This window comes from Equus quagga, chromosome 8 (assembly GCF_021613505.1).
Source record: "Equus quagga isolate Etosha38 chromosome 8, UCLA_HA_Equagga_1.0, whole genome shotgun sequence".
Classification (NCBI taxonomy): Eukaryota; Metazoa; Chordata; class Mammalia; order Perissodactyla; family Equidae; genus Equus; species Equus quagga.
Window position 1 is genome coordinate 91,222,574 of NC_060274.1, and position 24,540 is coordinate 91,247,113.

Sequence of the window (24,540 nt, forward strand, 5' to 3'; positions counted from 1 at the left end):
TATGCCATACGCGGTGGATCCAGCCAAGGCATGCAAAGGGATATGTGAAAGAGAAATAAGGAGAGCGGGACCAGAAGAGTTTTAGGGAGTTGACTGCCTCCAGCACTTAGAACACACAATCACTGTGGCAAGAATCAAGTCTTCCTACTCTTCTGCCACTCTTGGGGAATGCAATTTTTCTTCTAACTTAAGAGAACTTTGAGCGATAAGGGTAAAATACAAAAGATAATTTTTGTGAACTGCATGATGTGCTCACATTTACTATTTAACACGCCTGCTACACAGTCACACGTTTCTTAGGTGTGCCTGGGGAGACAGCAGTCATGGAAATGGGATGGTCTGCCTGGAGGCACCATTGTCCTTGGCACTGGAAGGCCTCTCGGGGGCCATCCTGTGAAAGGATAAGCGCCATTATTGACGTTATTTTTCCCCGCTGGCCTGGAAACGAGACTAGTTGGGAAAGAGAGTACTCCCCAAATGGCCAAGGTATGTGGGTTAAGCAGGCCTAAGAGTGATATAAGAAATAAGTGAAGGTGAGAAAGTGAATCAGAGGGATATGTTTTTTTAACTAGGGCCTCCAACCACACTCCTCAGAAAAGAGATATTCAGTTTATTTTGAAACTACTCAATGTCTTTGAGGCTTTCCATTCATCTTATATAAAGCTGCCTATGTAGAAAAATAATTACCTCTGTCATTTTTATTAAGAAATGAATGGCAGGGGACAGACCCGTGGCCGAGTGGTTAGGTTCGCGCATTCTGCTTCGGCGGCCCAGGGTTTTGCTGGTTCGAGTCCTGGGCGTGGACATGGCACCGCTTGTCAAGCCATGCTGAGGCGGCATCCCACATGCCACAACTAGAAGGACCCACAACTAAAAATACACAACAGTGTACCAGGAGGCTTTGGGAGAAAAAGGAAAAACAAAAAATCTTTAAAAAAAAAAAGAAATGAATGGCAAAATCATTTTGTAACTCCCTCAAAGTTTTGACATCTGAATAAGAGATTTAGAATGAAGGGTCTAGAAGTTCTTCTCAATAAGGTCTGTTGGCATTTTGGCCAAGAAAATTCTTTATAATGTAGAACTGCAGAATACTTAGTATCTATGGTCTCCAGGAAATGAACAACAGTGATCATTTCATATTAAAACGGTGTAAATTAACTCAGCTATTGGCCCAGTAGATCATTTTAAATAATGAGTGAATTAAACATTTCTGGCCATTTATTCATTCAACATTCGATCCAAGGTAATTGGACAGATACTACTTTAAAAAGCATCTGGAGGACATTAAGATTTAAAGCTATAGTTCTTGCTTCCAATGATATATTGACTTAAATTAGAAAGATTTGTAAATAAACTACTATTATACAGTTATAGATATTTTCCAAAAAAAAATTTGAATTCCATGCGGAGAGGGCAGAGGTGTAGAATTTCATTTTGAATGAAAGAGAGATGGTAACTATCTTACTGAGGTGGCACTTGTGCAAAATCCCAAACTAGAATTTCCATAGGCAGATGGGGGAAGACATTGCTGGCAGAAGGAATGGGGATGAGCAAACACCTGAGATATGAAAGTATTGTGGAATACACAAGGAATGGTGGGAAGTTCAGGATACATAGAGTTTAGGGTAGGTATAGGGTGAAGATATGGGGATGAAACAGGGAAAGTATGTTAGGCTAATTAAAAGAAATCTGAACATCTTTAAGGCCATGAAATTTTATGAGGCAGGCAATGGACAGCCACAGATGGATTAAAGGCAAGAATGATGAGGTCAAATCTGTGTTGAAAGACATTTGGAAAGTGGGAAAGTTTCAAAGCAAAGAGACAAGTTACTGCAACCATTGATGTCTTGGTCAGCTATTATTGTACTAATGCTGTGTAACAAAAAATCCCAACAGCTAAGACATTCTTCTCATTCTCACAGGTCTATAGGTCAGCTGAAGAGGCTGTTTTAAGCTGTGATTCTGTGAGCTTACTGGGGAAACTGTATTCTATATGCCTCACTCTGGAACCTACACTGAAGGGGCAGTGGCTACTCACGGTATGTACGTCATCTTATGGTGAAGGTATTAGTGCAAGGGCCCGACTCAACCACAAAAGCAATAGTCAGCCCTCTACTCATTTCACATCCATGAGCATCTCACTGGCCCAGGCAAACCATCTGGCCAAGTCAAAAGTTAAGGGAAGAGGAAACACACTTCACTCACCATGAGGTCATAGCAAGGATGTGGCTATATACCACTCCCATGGAGCAGTGAAGAAGAGCAACCAGCCATCTACCAGATTGGAGTGAGAGAAGATGAAGATATGAACCAAGGCAACAATGAGAAGGCAGGGGACCTTACAGTGGTTGCAGTAACTTTTGTCACTGATTGGTTTCACAAAGTGAGACTAGTCTGTAAACTTCCAAATAGAAACTCACTCGACTGTGAGCTCCAGAGGGCAGGAACCACCTCTCCAGTTCACCTCTGTATTCCCAGTGTCTAACACAGTGCCCACTGTGTTGTGGACACAAAGATACTCGTTGAAAGAATGGACAGCATTTAAAGTGTAAGTTGGATAGTGACACTATTAACCAAGAGGTGGCCATGCTGTGTGTATGATAGTTGTGGGATAGTAACATTGAGTAGCTTCTACATCCTGGGCACTGAGTAGATAGATCCTGAGAATACAGAAAAAGCAAGGCTCTGCTGACAATTAAACAGACAATTGCAGTTCACTGTCGTAAGTTCTAGGATATGTGTATTCACAGGGACAGAGCAAGAGGAGCACTTGAGTGCATCTGAGTGAGTTGTTGCCAAAAGTGATAGTGGCAGGGCTTGAGAACTTTCCTAGGGAAGGTGTTGGCCCAGCATGGGAATGATATCTGAGTTGACCACCTGCCTAAATGATTTCCTCCCACATATTTTCACTGAGCACTTACTATTATTTTTAACTTTACCAGAACTGCATGGAAAATACATAGAAACAACAAAAGAAAGGGGAGAGAGAGAAGAAGAAACTAGCAGTTTGGAATTCTCATCTCTCAAATTCAAGTGTTCATGTTTATTTTTCTCCATAGCTATAACAATTGCCACAAAACAGCTGTCAAATTTAGCCCTACCCTCTTCTTGCCTCTGAACTTTCACTCTTGGTTTTGACCTATTTGACCCAATGGCTTAGATCTATGCCTGGAGATGGAGCGGGCAGGTCAGCACCTGACATTGAACCATATAGGTATTTGTCAAATATTTGGTGAAACAAAGGTGGATAGTCTTGACCCATCATTAATTGCTGCTCAGATATAAAAGAAGGATTTAAAAAAACCTGCACAAGCACATAAGGAGTGTAAGTTAACAACTGAATTATGCACATTTAAATAAATAAATATATATACTTTTTTTTAATAGGAGACTTTATTTACTGAAATTCATTTTGCAGCCCTGTTTCTTTTTTTCTTTTTTGGGAGGAAGATTGCCCCTGAGCTAACATCCATGCCCATCTTCCTCTATTTTGTATAAGGGACACCACCACAGCATGGCTTGATGAGCAGTGTGTAGGTCTGTGCCCAGGATCTGACATGGCAAATCCTGGGTCACCAAAGCAGAGTGTGTGAACTTAATTACTATGCCACCACACTGGCCCCAGTAAATATGTATTTTAACCCCTGACTCCCTAGATCTGGTATTTTTGCAGGGGATATTCAGAAATCTCACTTGGGATCTTCTAACTTTTCCAGGTTCCTACATTGGAGCCTTGCAAATGGCTTCTGATCCTATTGTCTCATTCTGACTTCTTTTCTCATCTTATCTAGCGCCATCTTTGCCTTTCATCCCCCACCTCACCCCAACATCTAGCACTCTCAGTTGGCAAGAAGGAGCACTTGTATGACAGCACCTTTATATTCTTCTGTTCTACCTCAGGAAATGCATCCCTTTGTAGACGTGCACTCACAACTCCCATTTAACATAATTTACTTTGCAATTACAAGATAAATATTTTCTTTCAAAGGAGGACTTGTATTTCATGAGAGACTGCCATCTAATGGTACTCTTCTTCGCTATCCAACTCTGATTCCTGTCTGCCCTTTCATTTAAAATGCCTAAATCTCATTATGCCTTACTTAAAATGGAGGTAATTTCCTTTTAATTGGACATATACTAATAAAATGGTTTCTGTGTCATTATCAAATCCCTCATATAATCCACAATGGAATATGGGATTCAGGTCATAGGAACCAGTTAACAATTCATACAGTGCCCTAAAGTATAGTTAAAAAAAGGGAAAGAAGTTTCAGAAGTCACTGAATAGAGTTAAGTAGAGCAGTTAACTTAAAGAGTCATCATTATTTTCCTGTTCAGGGATGGTCTGCGATTGAACCAGGAGACTGATGTAGCTCACTGCTGTCCAGCAGAAGAACCTATCAATTCTTTTCTTCTCACAATTGGCAAGTCTCAATTTGGCACAAGTTACCCATGCAAAGAAAGATACACTTTGGAAATGAGAATAACTCCAAGCCAGATCTTGCACACAAAGGAACTCCCAAGATACATCTTTGCTATTGTCAGGCTTATCCAAAATCATTCATGAGACTCACTCATGGTAAAGAGCATTTTTATAAATGCTCCAGTTACAGAGACTGTTGAGAAAGCAAAACATGTTAGCAATGTTTTCAGCCAACTAGACCTAATAGTTAAACTTCAAGCAGATTTTAAACAGTTTAACCATTTCTTCTGGAAATTACAGGAACAGAGTCAACAAAATCTAATTCTTTCTGGGTGACTCAGGATCCTCCCATATTCCCCCTTAGGAGACATGACTGGGCTGTTAATGGCACGACCCCAGGACAGACCACTTTACGGTCATCCCTGTTTCTCATAAAAGTCACATGGACTCTGAAGCTGCAGCCACTAAGACGGCACATTGAGATGGCATTCTATTAAGTTAATCACTAAATCCCAGGGAGAAGCTTGTCTACCTTTTCCGAAAATGTTTGCCATCAGCATTGCCATGAGTATACTTCTGTTCAGAGGCATTTAGAATCCTGTCTCACTTGATGCTTGCTCCAGGCTGGACTGAGCCTAGTTTATCTGCCTGACATGGTCCAGGGCTCAGAGCCCGCCTTGCTGTGGTAATTTTCCTATCCCCATCTCACAGACGAGGAATCTGAAGCTGACAAGGCTGAATCCCTTGCACAATGTCATCCAGCTGGCAGTGGGGACACGGGTTCTTGCATGACCAGTGTGCCCTGCCTCACAGATTCAGCTAAGCCCCTGCGTCGCCTGCAGTAGGTCTATGGGCAGGCTGGGGAGGAGCATCTCTCACCATCAGGAACCCACATAGGAGGACTAGGAATTCGTCCACACCTTCAAAATCCCCTTTTGTGGCCAAACCAAAGTTCAGTGAATCCATACAGAGCTTTGGAAAAAATCGGTCTTTATAGATACCTGAACAAACTACTCTGGGAAATCAAAGCGGCTCAATTATACTGCACAACCAAGTGCAACTTACTGCCAATTTAGGTTCTGTCTGTTGAGATCAGCATTTCGCATTTGTATGGGGCAATTCAAGAAGCCAAACTGTGATGGCCTCATCTTCACAGTGACTCTGGGAAATACCATTGTTATTATTATGGTTGTTAATATTACTTCTACCACTTAACAGGCGGCTACAGGACATGCTCAAGGTCACATTGCTGGTGAGGGGCCACATTGGGACTGCCACCAGACTCTCCCGCTGGTTCTCAGCCTTGGTTCTTGTCTCTCCACCTTGCATTCTCAGTGGAGGAGAGGGGAGAGGGTAGTGGTCCCAGGGTGCAAAAATCGGTTCTTGGAGGAACAAAAAATGTTACTCTTCTTATGTATAAAGTACAGATATACACACATTATATAAACAGATAACAATATATCTGTGTAATTAAAATTTTAGGGGAAGAGTGGTTAGGCAAAAATGTCTAAAAAAGCTTATGCGGGGAGTGGTAATGCAAAAGAGTTCCAGAAACGACACTCCACGCCACATGACTTTTCTGTCTGAGTCAAGCATGCACTACCTGTGATTAATACATTTTTTTCTAGAAAGTGTACACACTGGGGTCTATTTAGAAAGATATCTCTTGAAAAAAATAAGTTAGTAAAGTCAGCCTCTTTCTTGGGTTTCACACTGTCTCTAGGAAGCATAATTGATATTGATGAGGACTGTAGGAGACATGCATTGAACACTGTCCAACCGAAAGTAGCAAATCCCATGAAAAAGGGCACCACAACCTTAAATGAATAGCTTAAAAGCACTCACTTGCACACACCCACACACACACACATTTGTTACCTATCCAACAGGAAACATCAAAGGAAAAAATAAATCTATTCCTATAATGCATTTGGTTCCAGAGAAGGTTTGATTTCCTTTGTGTCAAACCTAAAGACCTTTGTGAAACATGAAAAGCCTTTTGAATAAATACTTATAAATGGCCTAGAAAGCTGACAAATGCATAACCTCATTGTACAACATTGGGGCCCTTTAAACGACTTCTCTACTTAAATATTCATGTTTCAATTAAAATATACACCTACTTTATTAGCCACACCAGGCTCGGTTCAGATCAATAACAGCAGCACTAGATGGAATTCTAATGAAGATAAACAACCCTGGGTCCTCCCCAGCTTCCCCTGGGCAGGGAGGCACAAAGCTGCCTTTCACAACTTGCTCCAAGATATTTTACAGTCACCTGCCTCATTCAAATGAGGAGATTCATGTTTATTCATGGAGAGAGTTACAGACCACCTTTCATTCCCTAGGCCAGCCCGCCTAACCAACAGAGCACTGTCTGCACCACTATGAAGTTGAGCTGGCCTAGGAAGGGGACTCCTGAATATATAATTGCCCCCTGCAAAGCATGCACAGAAAGTCAGTAAGCTGGAAACAGTTTGGAAGCAAACACATTTCCCTTTTTTATTCATGTGATTGCTGCCTTTAAGGTTTCAAACAATCCCTTTTCTACACTACATCATAATCCATTAGATGTGACTAGTTAGTGGCTATTTTCATGGATAATCTTCCAGGGGGCTTCTCAGGGATGTTTCCTCTGTCCTGCTCTCCAATTCTTCCTCATTGAGATTTTCTCCCACTGTCTCGGATGAAGCTTGTAGCCTAGCCAGGGGCAGCTGTGGCTTTGTTTGGTGGGCCTGGGTTCTCCCCGCGCACAGTCTCTCCTATTTTAAGAGAGGTTTCTCATTTGTGAGCCTGAAATTTTAACCTCTGTCATGTGTGCTTTGCTTATTACACTGCTGGGTAAAGTTTCAAAATAGTGTTTTTGTTCCAGGGTGACTACATTTTTCAAATCCTTAGTTTACTCCATTTGGATAATTTGAAAGCATGGCAAAGTCATTTGATATTGGTTTTTAAAGCTGATATTGATAGCATCTAAAGTAACATCAACGCTATGAACAAATATTTTGATGGTATCTAAAAGGCTCAGCCATACCCAGAGAGGTCTGAGCAACTAGGTAATTGCTGGAGAGGCCTTAACTCCCACCAGCCATTAAGTATGCGAGAATTGTGGGACCTGCTGATTTTTAGGATGCTACCCATGGCTTGTCACATGCAAAACTAAGGTGCCTAACAAAGTGGTCTGCAGGAAGATACCACAGAAATCCATGAAGTTTTCAGCTTAAATCCTATTTATGCCAAAATTAAATGAGTTATTTAATTCAGTTCAGAATTTAATTTCGGGTACATAGACAGCTTCACTTTTCTTTCGTTCTTTCTTCTTCTTCTTCTTTTTTTTAATATAATGGCCCCAAAAAATGCCTTCCTTTGAAAAGGGCAATTTACTCATTTTTCATAGACTGGACTTATCTTATTACATACAAAAAGAACACTTTACAACTGCATACAACATTTTACTTCCTCAAGGCATTTTTATATTTATTACTTCAACTGAATATCACACTGTCATAAGAGAGGGTGATAGAATGCTGGCATCCACTTTTTCAAAAAAAATTTCAGGCATAGAGCTCCTGAACAGCAGAACCAGGATCAGAACCTGGGCCTTGCAGACCAACAGACATGCTGCTTCATCAGTGCATGCAATTCATACTTTAGTGATATGTGTTACGTGTGTCAACTGATGGTAATTCCATGGACATGATTCACCTTTAGTGATCAAATCTACCTTAATGAAAATATTCATTGATAGCTTTGGCCCCGCTCCAAAGATTGGTCTGTGGTACAACTGAGCACTAGGATAACAGGGATTTCAAAAGCACCCCAGGTGATTCTAATATGGATTGAGAAACACTGCTACACACAAATATAGATTTTGATGTTATATCCATGTTAGAATTTTTAAAGTGCAGCAGTGACAAAAGCTTTAAATGAGATTCTCGTACTTCAAATATCCAAATCATTTTTGTCCTCTTTCCTACCCCACTCAAAAATGAGGCCATCAGTGAAATGATTATGGGGTCACTTGTGTGCCGAGGTATCCAGCTGCAGTTCAGCTCTTTCTAATGCCCATAAAAATGAATAATGTATACTCTAAAATATCGGTAATAAAAGGCAGAAACATTGAATACAAACTCAATGGCCTGAATCAATGGATTATTCTGCAGAGACTGCTATATTGAGAAACCGAAAGAAAGTACTTTTCAAAGCGTAAATATTTTAATCACTCTCTAATTCTACTTTTCTTATATAAATAAAAAACATCCCATCTGCTTCCCACGTCCAGAGGAGCAAGAAGACAGCTGCTTTTCCAAACACTCACTTCCAGTAGTAGCATTAACTACCAAGCACTAGATAACTAGTACCCAGGGTAAGGTGGGTTGTAGAAGACATTCTGTGTCTGCTGGAATCTAGTATTATTTGTTGGAAAAAAATCAAAATTTTGGATTGAAGAATACAGCTCCTCCAGTCATAAGCTAAAGAAGGCAGATAACTAAGCCTGGGTTTCAGGTGACAATTAAATCTGCCATCCATGCTTCTGTTCAAAGTGGCCAGAGCCTGAGACGACATCCGAGAAAGTTTAAAAGAAATTATGTTTCATGTTGGGCTTTTTTAAGATGTGTCTGAATTCATATTTGGACAATCATAGGAAACAAGAAAAACATTAAATCTACCAGGAACACTAAATCTGCATTGGTTCCTAAATTCCATTGCTTTTGCTACCAAGTTAGGAACAAGAAGAAAGCGAACTGATTAAAATTTCAGCTGTTCTTTCCCAATTTATTATCAGGTAAAGCAGAGCAGTGGCGGATAGACAGGCAGCAGGGAAAAAAATCAGAAAAACATTCTTCACATTGAACTAGAGGGCCTCACACAGGGCCCTTCTTTTGAAAAGGCCAGTGGAGGCAGAACAGGGACATAAAAGAAAAGGGACATAATTATATCTGTATTTGAGAAACCACTAGCAGAACTCTGTGACTGATATTATGCTGGTCTACCAGCAAAAAGAACAACAAGAACCTCACCTGTCCATGTTTCATTAACTTAAATTGATACACACACCTATAAAGCTAATACACAGACACATTAAATCCACTCCCACTGATGCCCATGTTCTAATCTCCAGAATCTGTGAATGTTACCTTATATGGCAAAGGGGCAATTAGGTTGCAGATGGATTTGAGGTTGCTAATCAGCTGACCTTAACATAGGGAAGATTATTCTGGGTTATCCAGGTGGTCCAACGTAATCACAGGGGTCGTTAAAAGTGAAAGACTGAGGCAGAAGAGGGATCAGAGTGGTGAGACGTGATGTAGGAAGGACTAGACGTGTGGTTGCTGGCTTTGAAGATGGACAAAGTGGCCATGAGCCAAGGAATGGGGGTGGCTTCTAGAACTGGAAAAGGCAAGGCAATGGATGCCCCCCAGAGCCTCCAGAAAGGAACATAGCTCTGCTGATACCTTGGTTTTAACCCAGTGGACCCCATTTGTGGCTTGCGAACTATGGAACTGTAAGGTAATAAATTTGTATTGTTTAAACTACCAAGTTTGTGATAATTTGTTACAACAATAATAGAAAATGAATACACACATGATAAAAAAGTATATAACTGATATGCATTTCTGGTTACAGAAGTAAGGCACCCATAGTACTAAAAAAAAAAAAGCAAACACAGCAAAAATATTTAATGCAGAAAATTTAAATCCCTTGTAATTCCCATCCCTGATCCTTGCCTGATACCCACTCTTGACCGATGGATACGTGTCTGTTGGGTAGGACCCTCTTCCTCTCAGGCTTCCAGCTGCCTATCCACAGCCATAAACTGCCATCACTACTTGGTAACATATGTGTGACACCAGACTAATAACTATGATATGTAGACAATGCAAAAATATGGCACTAGGGCCACAATAAGAAACTGTCCCTCAAACCTGGCTCTTAGATCCTGAAGAAGAGAGTTTTCACAGCCATACAAGTTAATCATGAAAAAAATTTCCGAGTGACACTTTGGGAGTTTGCTGTCACCTAGCAGGACCTCACCCTGCACAGGTGGGATATCATCGCCACCAACCTGAGCACATACTATGATGAACCACATGGACCTGAGAGCCTTGCTCACTTCCCTCCTCCAGCCCTGCTCACCTCCTCCAGCCTGAGGCCTCTCGTTTCGCTGGCTAATGATGTCTTCTTGGATAAACTGTAAGTTCTATAGGATGTAAGTGTCTAAGTGCTCATCCCCTGGAGCCATTCCTCTGCAGGAATGCAGTAATATTTTCCATATACCTTACCTGTGCAAGGTCAATAACAATAACACTTGCATTACTGCCGTTTATAAAAATGTCAGTTTCTGTATTCAGGAGAAGCAGGGGGAATGAAATCCTCTCAGAGAGCAGACAGACACCTGATGTCAGAACACACGACACCCAGCGAGCTCTCCTTCTCCTGGAGGAATGGGTGTCCCCAGCATATGAAAGCTGAGGACCAGATGGCTTTCAGAAACACTGTGGTGCATGAAGAGTTAACTGATCCAGGGGCAAAGTGCCGTAGCCATTTCAGAGACTACTGATTTGACTCTCCACTTTTCCTGGATCGATTGTACAAAAGGGTCTCCCTCCTCCGTCTTCCCTCTCTCCCAGGGATGATTTGCACCTGAATTGCAAACGTTCTCATAATCAAGTGAAGCACACTTAGGAGGCTGCAGTTATAATCACAAGGGAATTAATGGGCTTCTTTCCTCCACTTCCCTTTCTGAATCATGCGTGTCCATAGCTGCTCAGACCCTTGGCAGCTCTAGATTGCAGCATCCAGATCAGTGCTCTCCATTAAGCGGCATCACTGGGGCTTATTTCAATGAATTAAATAGATGCTCCAAAACAACTGAGATGGAATGGCGTTCATCTGCTATAACTAAGGTAAGATCATTATGCTGATGGAGCCAGGCAGGTTAGAACCTGACTAAGGCTTAGGAAAGTATGTCCTTTCCTTTTCCTGGTTTTCTTTCTTTTCAACCAATATTGGTTCAAGATGCCACAAATCAGAAATATGGTGGAAAAGGAGAGATGTGAATTCAAAGAAAAGGTGACAGGGAGACAAAGGCCAACAAGAATTTCAAGTAGAGTTGGAATTCAGGTATTGTGTTATATTCCAAGCACAAGCCCATGAAGGCCCCATAGGATGACTGTGCGACCAGACCCTTAGACTCTTAGAGTCATGTCCCTAGTGCCAGGTCAGTGGGCATGGGTGATGGGGTTAACCATACCCAGAGCCATATATCGTAGCAAATTGGCAGTATTAAAGGTCTAAATCTACTTATCTGAAACATCAGTTTTTATCAGCCATGTCATTATTGTTAACAAGGCTTTTACCTAAGGATAAAGATTTTGTTTATGTTGAAAAGCACACATGGCGCTTCTGCTTTCTCTAAATTTGTCAACACTCTTCTCCCACCCAATATTCCTTCACAAACAGAAATGTGAAAATACACTCTTATGGAAAACCAAAGGACATCTCCATTCAAAGAATCAAATGCTTTCTGTAAACCAGAAACGTTCCATATAAACTTAGTTCCCTGAAAGAAATCCTACATTTTAATAAAATTTCTTGGTGACACAGCAAAGGGTAGATTATCTCAATACATCCATAATCCACAGAGAAACCAAGTGACCTAGACAGAGCAGTGTTCCTATCTCACTCTCTCCGTGGAAGCCACTTGTACAGGTGGAGGGAAGGTGTTTTCCCCAACAGATCTGCAATAACAAGGCATCCCAGACTAATGCCATTAAAGGAAAAAGTTCATCTAGACAATGCTTCTCAAGAAAGTGTCTCTGCTGGCGGCTCCAGCTTAGTAGGCCAAAAGGAACATGGCTACTCCAAGCTTATCCCCAGAGAGAAGAGGGCATTGCCCCAGAGAGATGAGATGTAGATACAGCTTCCTGTCTACATAGGTATGTCTTTCTTTCTCCATTCAGAAAGCAACCTGAAATCACAGTCATCCTCATTCTCTCAATTTTCCAATGCCTTCCACACATAGCTAAGGGACCACGCCAAGGTGAGACTCCTTTAGGGACACAGGAAGCTGCTGCCTCTGCTTCAGATTCACCTTACCTTGTTGAAGTCTTCAGAAGTTGCCCTCATTTCCTTCCATGTCTTGTTCAGGAGCTGGATACAGATGCAGAAAAACTCCTCAAAGGATCTGTCATGGGTGAAGAACATCGGGTGGAAGTCGTTGCAGGTCTCACTAGCTGGAGAAAAGAGAAGGGAAATAAGGGAGGAAGTTTGAAAAGTGAAATGAGATGACACAGCCACATGTAGACGTCCCAAAGAGAGATGATGGGAGGCATATCTGGCTCAAGCCACAGTGGAAAAAAGGCACTTTGAAAAAGCAAACTAAGGATAATCCTAGTGCAACTTCGAAGTTTAAGGTCAGCTGGTCAGACCTCTCCTTAGGCACATATTTTGACTGAAGGAAGTCAGCTCCCAATCCACCCCATAATAGGACTCGTATGGCTTTGTTCCAGGTTCTCTGGTGTTGAATATAAGCTCTGTATCTGCCCTCTTGACTCTATAAAGACTATTCAAACTGCCCTCTAAGTCACAGCTACTCCATCACCCTTAATTTCCCCTTTCTCAAAGAACAATTGGCAGAAGATGAGCTTTCCCAAATACACAATTAATTGCAACTTTGAAAACAGTATTCTTGATTATTTCTCCAGGGGGCTCTTTGCCCTCTTAAGGCAGTGAGCAGGGGACATTTGAGATCATTAACCATCTGATGCCATTAACCATTTGTTTTACATTCCCAGACACAGATGGCTAGAGGTCAAGGCAACCCAAATGGCTTTGAAGGGGGAAACTGTCTGGTCCTGGACAAAACCATGAAGTCAGCCAGATAGCCTTTGAGCCGTCCCATTATAGAGCTTCCCTGGGTTAGACTCAGTGCTCCGAGCTCTAGGTATGGTCAAACCTCTCTTCCTTCCCAGTACAGAGCCCCAGCCCCTCCCTTCTTCCAAGCTCTCTGTCAAGCTTACATTTTTATTTTTTTTACTTATTTACTTTTACTTTTTGGTTTTTTTTGTGAGGAAGATTGTCACTGAGCTAACATCTGGGCCAATCTTCCTCTATTTTGTATGTGGGATGCCACCACAACATAGTTTTATGAGCAGTGTGTATGTCCATGCCCGGGATCCGAACCTGTGAACCCCGGGCCACCAAAGCATAGCGCACGAACTTAACCACTATGCAACCAGGCCAGCCCCAAGCTTACATTTTTATAGCCTTTTTACATACATCTCATTTGATCTTTATAATGCCTCTTACTGTTCATTTCTTATGGATGAGGACACTGGAGTCCGAGGAACTAGGCTTTGTGATCCCCAAAACAGTTCCCTAAGTTTTTTAAAAGCAAATATTTAAGTTGTCAGGTATAGCGAAAGAATTTCTATTTTAATTGAAATCTCTTTAAAGAACAATTCATCTTCAAGGCTCCAAATGGTGAATGTTAAGGCCTGGGAGCCCAGGAGAAGAGGAAGGGGCAGGGTGGTAGGAGGGTTTACAGCAGAGACCTCCTGTACCTGGGGAAAGCCCTGACGCCCATCGTGTGGTTGAACACCAATTTCACTTAGAGAGAATCCTCTGGTGCAGGCCCCTAGGGATGAACCCTGATCAAATCTAAGGGGACATGTTCTGCTCTGGCAGGGCCACCATCTATTATACACTAGCCTCTTCTATCTTCAACCTTTGTGAATACAATGAATTCCAGACCTCTGAAACAATTTAAAACAACAACAAAGTGGTGCATGTGTGTATAGCTCACCCCTTCTGAAAGGCGCAACCCACTATGAAGATACACAGATGCGGTTTTCCTCCAGACAAAATAAGGGTACAGGCTAGCAGCAAAGTGCAGTCATGTACAAAGGGTTTGGTCTAGGGGCAGAAGATTTGGGTTCAAGTCCAGCCCATATCAATCAGGAGCAAGTCACGTCACCCTTCTGAGCCTTGATTTTCTTGACTAAAAAATGGAAATGAAATCTCCTCTGTCTTCTCTACAGGCTCTGGAGAGAAGCAAGTGCCATGATTCACGGAAAAGCAATTTGAAAGGATTAAAGTTGATGCAAATATGGAGAGAGGTGGTGGTGATGATAACGAATGTTATGCCAGCATATTGCTTCCAGGGACACCCGTTGTTCTTTATTTCCCCCAATTCCTAGTCAAGCCTGTTCACATCTCAGAAACTAGAAGTAAGAACACATAAGCCAACCCACCCCCAGCCTGTGTTACTGGCAGAGAGATGGTGAAAGAGAAGTTCTGACCTGAGACCCAAAGCTACTTAAGGAACTTGGAAGGTAAACACAGGTGGATTGTGTGCTTGCTGTCCTGGGCAATGAGCTGTCAGTTTCACTTTCAAAAGCACTGAAGCCAATAAAATTTACAAGTCTACAGAAGCACTTTAAAACACTATTGCTGTCTAAGAACTCGTTATTAATCACATTATCACAGTAGCTTTTGTGGGCCTAGTGTGATTATATGCGTACTTTACACCCTAGCTAAAGTTTTTATGGAATTACTGAAGCTGAGACAGCCAGACAAAACTGAGACCTACAAGCCCTGCTCTTGCTTGAATGAGGAAGGAAGGAAGCAACAGCATTAACAATAGGGAGTATTTGTTGAGTGCATATGATGCACCAAGGGCTCTGCAGGCATTACATTTATCCTCTTTTCAGGAGCTTTTTTTAGGTGGCCCCAAATGAGCATTTGAAGCCCACAACTTAGTTGACCCAGCAGCAGGCTTCCTGCCTTAGTTGACATCAAGAGCTCGGGGCATTTCCTTGTGACTGCTGCTTTGAAAATTAACTTCTCCACTCAACTCTCCTAGATATCTTTGCACTCTTCCTTCAGCAGAAACCAGGATCTTGTCTGGCTGTCCAATGGGGCTCGTAACAAGTGCACAGCCAGAACCTGCTGACGGACAACACCTGGCCATGCGACAGCAGCACCACCACCAGCCATACCACCACCACGAGTCACTTGTCAGGCACTGGATCTACCTTATTGGTACTTGTTACAACAAGCAGATGAAGAAGATATCATCAATTTACTTATTTTTTAATCAGAAATAAGAGAGTTAGAAAGGTTAGGTGACTTGTCCGAGGTCACGTGGCCTGGAAGTGGTAGAATTGGGATTCAAACTCAAGTCTACTTGACTCTAAAGGCCATCATTGTTCTGTTGTACTCACTTCCTCATTCTGTTTTGCATTTAGCCCTGCCTCCACTGCACCCTCTCCCCTCAACACAAATCTGAAAGAAATGTTTTTCCAACCGCAGAAAAAGTTTATGAAGTAAAATCTTACAAGTGGCACAACATTTATTAATGCTTAGGGTATATTTAGAGTCTGGGATTCCTCTGCTTTCCCCCGAACTAGTCATGGTCTGGGTGGAATCAGATGCAAAACACCAGGTGTAGGGACAATAGCGTATGTGCCCTATCTTAACCATGTGTCCTTCTGGCCCCTTCTGGGCAGGCTGCCAACCATCTAGTATTGTAACTGCTTCTTTCAAAAAACATCACATTCTGAGGGAACAGAGTCCTTCCACCAGAGCTACTGATCCTTGGAATGCTGGCCATGCAGGGACAGTTCCTCCTGGCAAGCATGTAGCCTTCTGTTCCCCTGCCTAAGTAAGCAAACCCCTCTCTTCATCGTAGCAGGTGCAGGTGCACAACGCTGTCCAGCCAGCTGCTCCTGGACATTCCTCGTAAGTAAGACCCAATAAAGCTTTATGTCTTGTATGCCATCTCCAGGTCTTTACTTCAGTCTCTCCACAACCTATCCTGCACCGCTTGTGCAACTGGGTGTGTGGCCAGACACCAAGGTTACACTCCTCTTCTGGATCTTACCTCTCCTCTCCCTGGGTCAGGTCAAGCTGCACTCTTGACAACTCTCTTCAGTACCCAAGAAATAGTCTACCTGGTTCCAACTTCTACTAAACTAACTCTTTTGTCTTCCTCAAGATATTCCCAGCTTCTGCCACAAGCCAAGTTTCCCCCAGATCATCAGTCACTGGGAAAGAGTCACAATGGATGAATTTATTTGACTTATTTCAAGAAACTAACAGGTTGAGTTCCATGTTAATAGAAACCCAATTTTGTTCATTGCGTCAATGTGCCCACTTGAAAAAACTACATTTCCCAGCCTTTTTTTATAACTAAAAGTGGTCATTAGGACCCAATCCCAACCAATAATAGATAAGTGAAAATTTCTAGGTAGAGTCTCCAGGAAAGACTGTTAAAAGGGGGGAAGACTTGATTGGCTTGATCCCTTTTGCCTCTGCCTTCATACTTCAACTTCTTCATGTTTGGGACACAGGAGTGATGACTGGAGTTCCTGCAGCCATTTTGGCAGTATAAAAACGAGGGCTACATCCTCAAGCAGAGAATTAGAAGGAGCTCCTGATAACACTTTGGAGTCACCATACCAACCCTGAAATGTTCTCCTAAGGAATTCTTTGTACACGATTTGTTTAAGTCACTGTTTTCAGGTTTTCTGTTATTCTTACATATATGAGATTACTGATATGGAAACTTAACTCATGCAAGCAAACAGACATTAGCATAAGACAATACTTATTCAAGATTATTGGAGGACACAGACTAAGTAGGAATGAGAAGGCAGAATAGTCGACCTTCATTCACAGACTGAATGTGATGCTCCCTAGCATGCTATGTAACCTTAGACAATTAAACCCCCTGAATCTGTTTCCTCATCATAAAATATACGACTATATAAGGCTTGTAAGCATCAAATTAGATTATGTATATAACGTGTGTGGTAAAGTGCCTAGCACACAGTATAGGCCTAGTAAACAGTGCTATTAGGTATTATTTTTATCATCATTATCAGCACATTATATAGCTTCTTAAAAATTTAACAAATCTAGGATATAAAGAAGGAAAGAAAAATCTGGTAAATGGCCTTTGGGGTCCTATTGATATGGAGAGGGTGAGATCTATCAATCGTTCTTGTCTTTTTTTTTCATTAGTGCAGTATAATTGACATGTAACATTCTATTAGTTTCAGGTGTACAACATAATGATTTAACATTTGCTATATTAGAAAATGATCACCACAATAAGTCTAGTTAGTTAACACCCATCACCATACACAGTTACAAATTTTTGCTGCCGTTGACTCTCTGAATCCTCAATCAGAACAAAGGTACTATTGCCATCCTTATCAGATAGAAAACTGAAGAACAGGGCCGCTAAATAACTTGCCGTGCAAAGGCCAGTAATCAAATCCAGCATTCTATAACCAGAGCCCGTGTTCTCAACCAGCAAATCAAGGGACTGGCTAGCCATCATCCTAGACTTCTTTAAAAGTCTCATCCTTGCAGTAAGGAATGGGCAAACGACCAATCAAAAGCAATTTGCTCCTTGACATATCACACAAGAAACAATGAAAAGAATTTGAAGTATTTTGGGATTTATGGCACCTTGTTTTAAGGATGCTTGTCTATTGGGGTAATGATAAAGTACTAAGTATTAATATGTTTTTCCTCTAAAACGTTCAAATTCCAGATATTCAGGATGGAGAATTATTGAGTGGGAAGAACCCATCCAGATTATCTGATCTGTTTTCCTTTCCCACTTTGTGGGTAAGAGAGGTGGGAAAGGTAAAATGGCTCCCTCGAGAGTTCATGATGGCAGAAAGGGGCAAAGAAGCTGGGAGCCAGACTGCTGGGATCAAACCCTGGTTCTAGTACCTACTGCTGAGTCACCTGGGCATGTCACTTCATCTGTTCATGCCTCAGTCTTTTCATCTGTAAACTGGGGACAACAACGGTATAAACTTCATCAGGTTGCTGTGAGGATTAAATGGGAACAGTCACTACAAGAAGTTAGCTCAATGCAAGTGTGAGCCAGTAGGATTATGATGCTCATTGTACATCAGGTGGACCCTGGCCTAGGCCATCCCATTGATAAATGTGAGGTTGCATCAGCGTCCAGGGAAGGCCTAAGTCTCAAGAATAGGGTCCTTAATTCAGAGGTTTAAACAAACAATCAAATAAAAACGGGGTGGGGGGGGGGTGAGGTTTATCACTGCTTCTTAAGGAAAAGAAAAACACTGAGAAGAGTATTGAATTAGCAGGCAGTAGTTTTATAAATGAAATTTAGAGAGAAACTTTCAATGAGACAAAAATAGTAAGACTTTTTTTAAAAACAAAATTGTTTCTAAGCACATTATTTTTAACACAATGAGATTCTACTTTATAAAAAGAATCAACTTAGTGGTCTTTTAAGTCTAGAATATTAAGCTATTTTCAGAGTTGAGGATAAAATGAGTTCTTATTAATTTGCTGATAGCTAATTCATTTATAAATAAGCCAGCGTTGAAAGCAGCTATAATCCAAGCACATATTTTTAAAAGTAAAAATAAGAATGTTGTACACTTATGTAGCACTTTGCCTTTCAAAGTAGATTTGTTCCATTTTCCATTGGATAGTGTGAGGTATCGTCACTGGAGTCTCAGAGAACAAGGGCTACTGCAGTGGAGACAGTAAATGATGAAAGATGAGTCCAGAGAATGGGTGCCAGCGCTGCCCCACGACCTTGAGAAGGTCGTCTCAGCTCCCTGGGCTCCAGGTTTCCTCCCTATAAATGAGATAGGCTTGTAAAGTTCCTGCTAACTCTAAAATTCTGAGTCTACATACACACACACACACACACACACACACACACACATACTCACTCACACACCTGATAATGTATTTTCAACTCCCTAATGCCCATCAATAATTATAGGACTTGGAGATTGTACCTGCACTGAACTTTACTTCCTAAATTATTATTTCCTTGAGTGACAAGATGGCCAGACATTTCACTTAGGATGCTAAGCCACCAAAATGGCATTTGATAGGCTTAAAAAATGTTTGATGAACTAGTATTTACAGAAAATTGTTAGTTGGCTTTACATCCTTTTAGCCTATTAATATCACCTAATGCAGACCATTACATAAGAAAATTACTTGACTAAAGGTAGAATGACAAGATGACACAGGCATATGCACATTATTTCTGCTCTTTCATGAGAATTTCCAAGACAAATATAATTTGTGAGAGGCTTAAAAGCTCTGTTCCATGTGTTCTGTGACCCTAGTTATGCTAGGAGAGACTGAACCCACTGACAAGTGACTATAGGGACACAAATTAGAGAGGCTCCAGGCAAATTCTGAATCTTTTTACCAAAAGAGAGATAAGCACTGGCCTAACACAAAGAGCATCTGTTTTAAAATTATGAGCCACAGGAAGAAGGGGATATATCACACACACACAAAAACACTGAATACATGAAAACGGCCAGAGTGGTTGTAAAATCTTACTAGTTATTCATAGCATGGAAACTCAGATTAGAACTATGTGTGGCTCTAGGGTCAGTCTGGAGAAAATATTTGTGAATTCTCAGATGCAAATGTGTATGTAGACCTTTATACCTTTGCAGAAAATCTTACCCTGCGGTCTTTGAATTTTCTATTTTTAGACCTGGTATTCTTTAATAGCTTGGTTTTAGAGTTTTGATACTGTGGGAAGATCTGAAAAGTTCAGAACCTTTTGTAGGTGGGAGAAGTGAAAAGAGGAGCTTGAGGGCAAAGAATTTGAAGTTCCCCTAACGCTACTGAGTGCCGCCAATGTAGCAGCTCCCACCCCTGCTATTTCCGGACAGGGGATCAGAGGCTTGAAGCCTGCTCAGCTCTTCCCAGCTCCTGAAGCCTGGTTTAATAGAACTCTGGATATTCTTTTCTATCCTCTATCATGCCTAAAAATAGTATGAAATCTACACTGAAAAGATACACAGTAGCTAATCCAATGCTCCATTGTTCACCTTCTCTATGGGCCTTTTTTTAAGGACATGGAGAGAGAGATAAAAATACCGACTAGTGTTAGGGCTGAAAATCAGACTCTAGCACCAAAAGGCAGCCAATTCAGCAAGAACAATCTGAGGTCACATCCCAGGCATGCAGTGTGAGTTAATAACAGAGGTTCTGGAGCAAGGTTGGCCTAGGTGCAAATCTTGGTGTCACTATTTAATCGCACTATGACCTTCATTAACTTCCTCTGCACCTCAGTTGCCTCATTAAAAAAAAAAACACAATGCCTCCTATCTCATGAGATTGCGGCTAGAATTGAATGGAAAGCAGTAAGAGATTCATATATTAACAGATGAAATAGCACTCGGTACATGCTAGTTGTTAGCAGTCTTAATGGCAAAATAATTGCTATTGTACTTAGCTAAAATGACAAATTTGGAGAAATGACACATTCAGATAGAAAGACATAAAACTACAGTAATTAAAACAGCTTGATACTAGCTCATGGACAAAAAACCAGAACGATGGAATGAATAGGGAGTCCAGATACAGATCTTTATATACAGTTACTAGATTTATGACAAAGGTGACATTACAGTGGAAAAGATTTTCAATAACTTGTGCTGGGCCAATTGTATATGCATCTGGAAAAAATGAATTATGACTTCCTACCTAAAGCCATCCACAAAAATCACCTCCAGGTAGATTACAAATCTCAATATGAAAAGAAAAACAGTGAAGCTTCTAGATAACATAGGAGAATATATGCATGACTTTGAGGTGAGCAAAGATTTCTTAAACAGGATTGAAAAATCATTAACCTTAAGGAAAATTGGATTGGATTATATTAAAATCAAGAACTTCTTTTTTTTCTTTTAAAGATTGGCACCTGAGCTAACAACTGTTGCCAATCTTCTTCTCTTTTTTTTTTTTTCTTCTTCTTCCAAAAGCCTCCCAACTTATATTCTAGTTGTGAGTGCCTCTGGTTGTGCTATGTGGGACCCCGCCTCAGCACGGCCTGATGAGTGGTACCATGTCCACACCCAGGATCTGAACCAGCAAAACCTTGGCCTGCTGAAGTGAAGCGCACAGACATAACCACTTGGCCATGGGGCCGGCCCCTAAAATCAAGAACTTCTGTTCATCAAAAGATACAATAAGGATGGCAACCACACAGTTGGAGAAAAACTCGCAACATTATCTGACAATATCTGGTATCCATGATATATAAATATCCCTATAAATCAATAAGAAAAAGACAGACAACTCAATACAAAAATGGGCAAAATGTAAATAGGCACTTCAGGAAATAGGGTATTTAATCGGTCAATAAACACATGAAAAGGTGCTCAGCTTTTTTAGTCATCAGGAAATGCAAATTTAAACAACAATGAGATACTTTCAAACATCCACCAGAATGGCTACAATGAAAAGATGGAAAATAGTAAGTGTGGATAAGAATGTGGAACAAATGGAATTCTCATACACTGTTGATGGAGTGTAAATTGGTTCAACCACTTTTTGAAAAACAACTTAGCAGTATTTAGTTAAGCTAAAATATTCATGCCCTATGATACAGCAATTCTACCCAAAGATAAACCCAACAGAAATGCATACATATGTGCTCCAAAAGAAATGTATGTAAATGTTTACAGCAGCACTTGTTCTAGCCTAAAACATGGAACAACCAAAATGTCCATCTAAGACATTAGATAAAAAAATTATAGGTTATTCATAAAGCAGCATACTTACTACAAAGAAATGATCGTTTTAAAAAAAATATGCTACATGCAATAACATGAATGAATTCAAAACACAATGTTAAACAAAAAGAGCCCTATACAAAACAGAGCATACTATATACCCTATTTATCTAAAGCTCAAAACAGGAAAAATTCATCTCTGGTAATGGAACCAGAGTATTATTCCTTTGGAGAGGGGAAGAAACTGGGGAGAGAGCGGCCCAAGAGGGTTTCTGATGGTTGTATAACACTCTCTATGTAGATTTATGTAGTAGCCAAATGGGTAGTTGGTGGTTGGAAAATTCATTTAGCTGTGCTGTGCCCTCAGGATTTGAACAGTTCTAAGCATTTGAGTTATATTTAGATAAAAAGTTAACTTAGTAGAATCAGAGCTTTCCAGGTGAATAAGAAGAGACAACGCCATTTTAGACAGGGCAAAACTATTTCATATGATTTAGGCGGGCTTTTCACAAGCAGTGCTGCGTTTGCCCTCCCATCAACTCTGGAACCAGGGACTGGCATTTTTTGTAGCCTGGCTTACCGACTGGATAAAAAGCATAACCTGTCTATGCAGGCATTCTAGTCCAATTATCTAACTGGTATCACCTTCTAAAGTTGGTCAGGGGTACCTCTTCACACCTGGACTTTACTTGAATTTCATCTGTTGGATGGATAAAAGACTACATGCATGCACTCTCTTTTGTGAGTGGGGAATCCCAACCTCACTGAAGAGTACTGCAAGTGCTGATGTAAAAGCTATAATAGATTTAACTAGTTGTGTATGAGCTCTAAGAAGAGTCACAAGTTTCAACTAAATAATCTCTCTCCTTCCTCCCTCACTTCCTTCACCCACTCATTTATAGATCATTCAATCCTTCCTTCCTTCCTCCCTTCCTTCCTTTCTTCCTTCTGTCCATCCATCCACGTGTGTGAATGTCCATCTGTCCATCCATCCATTGGTCCGTCTGTCTATCCATCCATCCACCCATCCATCCATCCATTCATCCATCCATCCATCCACCCACCCATCCAACTAGCAAGGTGGTTAAGAGCACAGCCCTGGAGCTAGGCTGCCTGAGTTTGGATCCTGGCTCTGCCACTCATTATCTATAGGACCTTGAGCTCATGAGCAAGGAGAGATGAGTGAAAGATGAGGCTGAAGATGTAGGCAGGCATCAGATCATCTAATTCTTTGTAGACTACATTGGGGAGTGTGGGCTTTATTCCACCTGCAATGGGAAGCCATTAAAGGGGTTTAAATAGGAGTGTCAAAAAGTAACAACTTCTCATCTCCTTTCTTACTCTACTTTTTGTCTATTTTTAATAGAATTAAAATTCAGATAATTTGAGGATTCCTGTTATTCTGGAATCCATTTACTTCATATCTTAGTGTATTAAGGATGAGTTGTGAACGAGATGGAAACTTTAGTGCTAAGTAGTTAGGAGTGGCAGTTCTGGAGTTAGGACGAGAGCTGGAATTCTTCTTCACACCTTGACTGTGTGATCCCAACCAAGTCCTTTAATGTCTCTAAGTCTCTTACTGTGATGACAATAATAGTAACTTATATCTTGTAGAACTGAGTAAAGATACAGGAAGAAGATTCTCATAAAATACTTAGCACAGTGCCTGGGATATAATAAGCACCCAATAAATGTTAGTCATAAAATGCTGCACAGAATACAAATACGCTGTGTAAATTTCTCCCCAAATCTTGAATTTAATACAAGGTTTAGTCTGTGGTGAAATCTTATTTACTTTACCCTCCCTTCATGAAGGTGTCTAGTTCTCCTGGAAAGTTACAGAGCAGCATGCCCATCATCATCTGTGAAATGTTTAACCAAAAGAAAAACTGTGCAGAAATCCCAGTAAATTAAGATTTCTGATAAGAATGAGCTAAGTGACCCCTGGAAGTTGCTTATAATTGAAAAATGGTCTTGCCCATATGCTCTGCGTTAGCTCTTTTCCTTTGTCCTCTGGCTAAAACAACTAAGACACGCAGAAAAATGGAACTCGGATCCTTGATACTTTATCTTTTGGCAAAATAATCATTTCTGGATTCACTTACAGGTCTATGAAAGGGCTCTTTCTTGGCCCAAAGAGAAAAAAAGAGCTGGAAAAAAATGAATTCTTTGGGAAGGAGTATCAAGTTTGTGGTGTGAGCTGGCAATGCAAAACCAAGTGTGAAGTACACTTATCTTACTAAATACATTTTACCTACGTTTTGGCGGTGGTGTAGTTGGAGAATTGGGAGGGCACAGTGGGAGATTAGAAAAGTGGAAAATTCTAGTTGGGTGGTAAATAGTCCAAGGCAGGGCAAAAGAGAACATATTCAAGAAGCAAATTCTGCATGCCCTTGTTAAAATTTCCTTTATAAGAAAATTATTCTGAGATGTGGCACATTAAGAGACTGTCATACGACAAATTTAGCATGGATATAAATAACTGCCTGTCCAACCATATGAGATGGGCATTCAAGGATTATATTGGGATAGAGGCAGATTAAGGAGCAGCTGGGATGT

At 40.9% G+C, this 24,540-nt stretch overlaps 1 protein-coding gene across 3 annotated transcripts in view; it reads right to left on the minus strand.

The window, feature by feature from the left end:
• ELMO1 (engulfment and cell motility 1) overlaps nucleotides 1–24,540 on the minus strand; it is a 520,286-nt gene that overhangs the window by 142,905 nt on the left and 352,841 nt on the right. For all 3 annotated transcript variants that reach the window (XM_046670304.1, XM_046670303.1, XM_046670306.1), the window contains exon 16: nucleotides 12,524–12,660. In XM_046670304.1, the coding sequence (XP_046526260.1) occupies nucleotides 12,524–12,660 (137 nt within the window). The remainder of the gene's footprint in view (nucleotides 1–12,523; nucleotides 12,661–24,540) is intronic.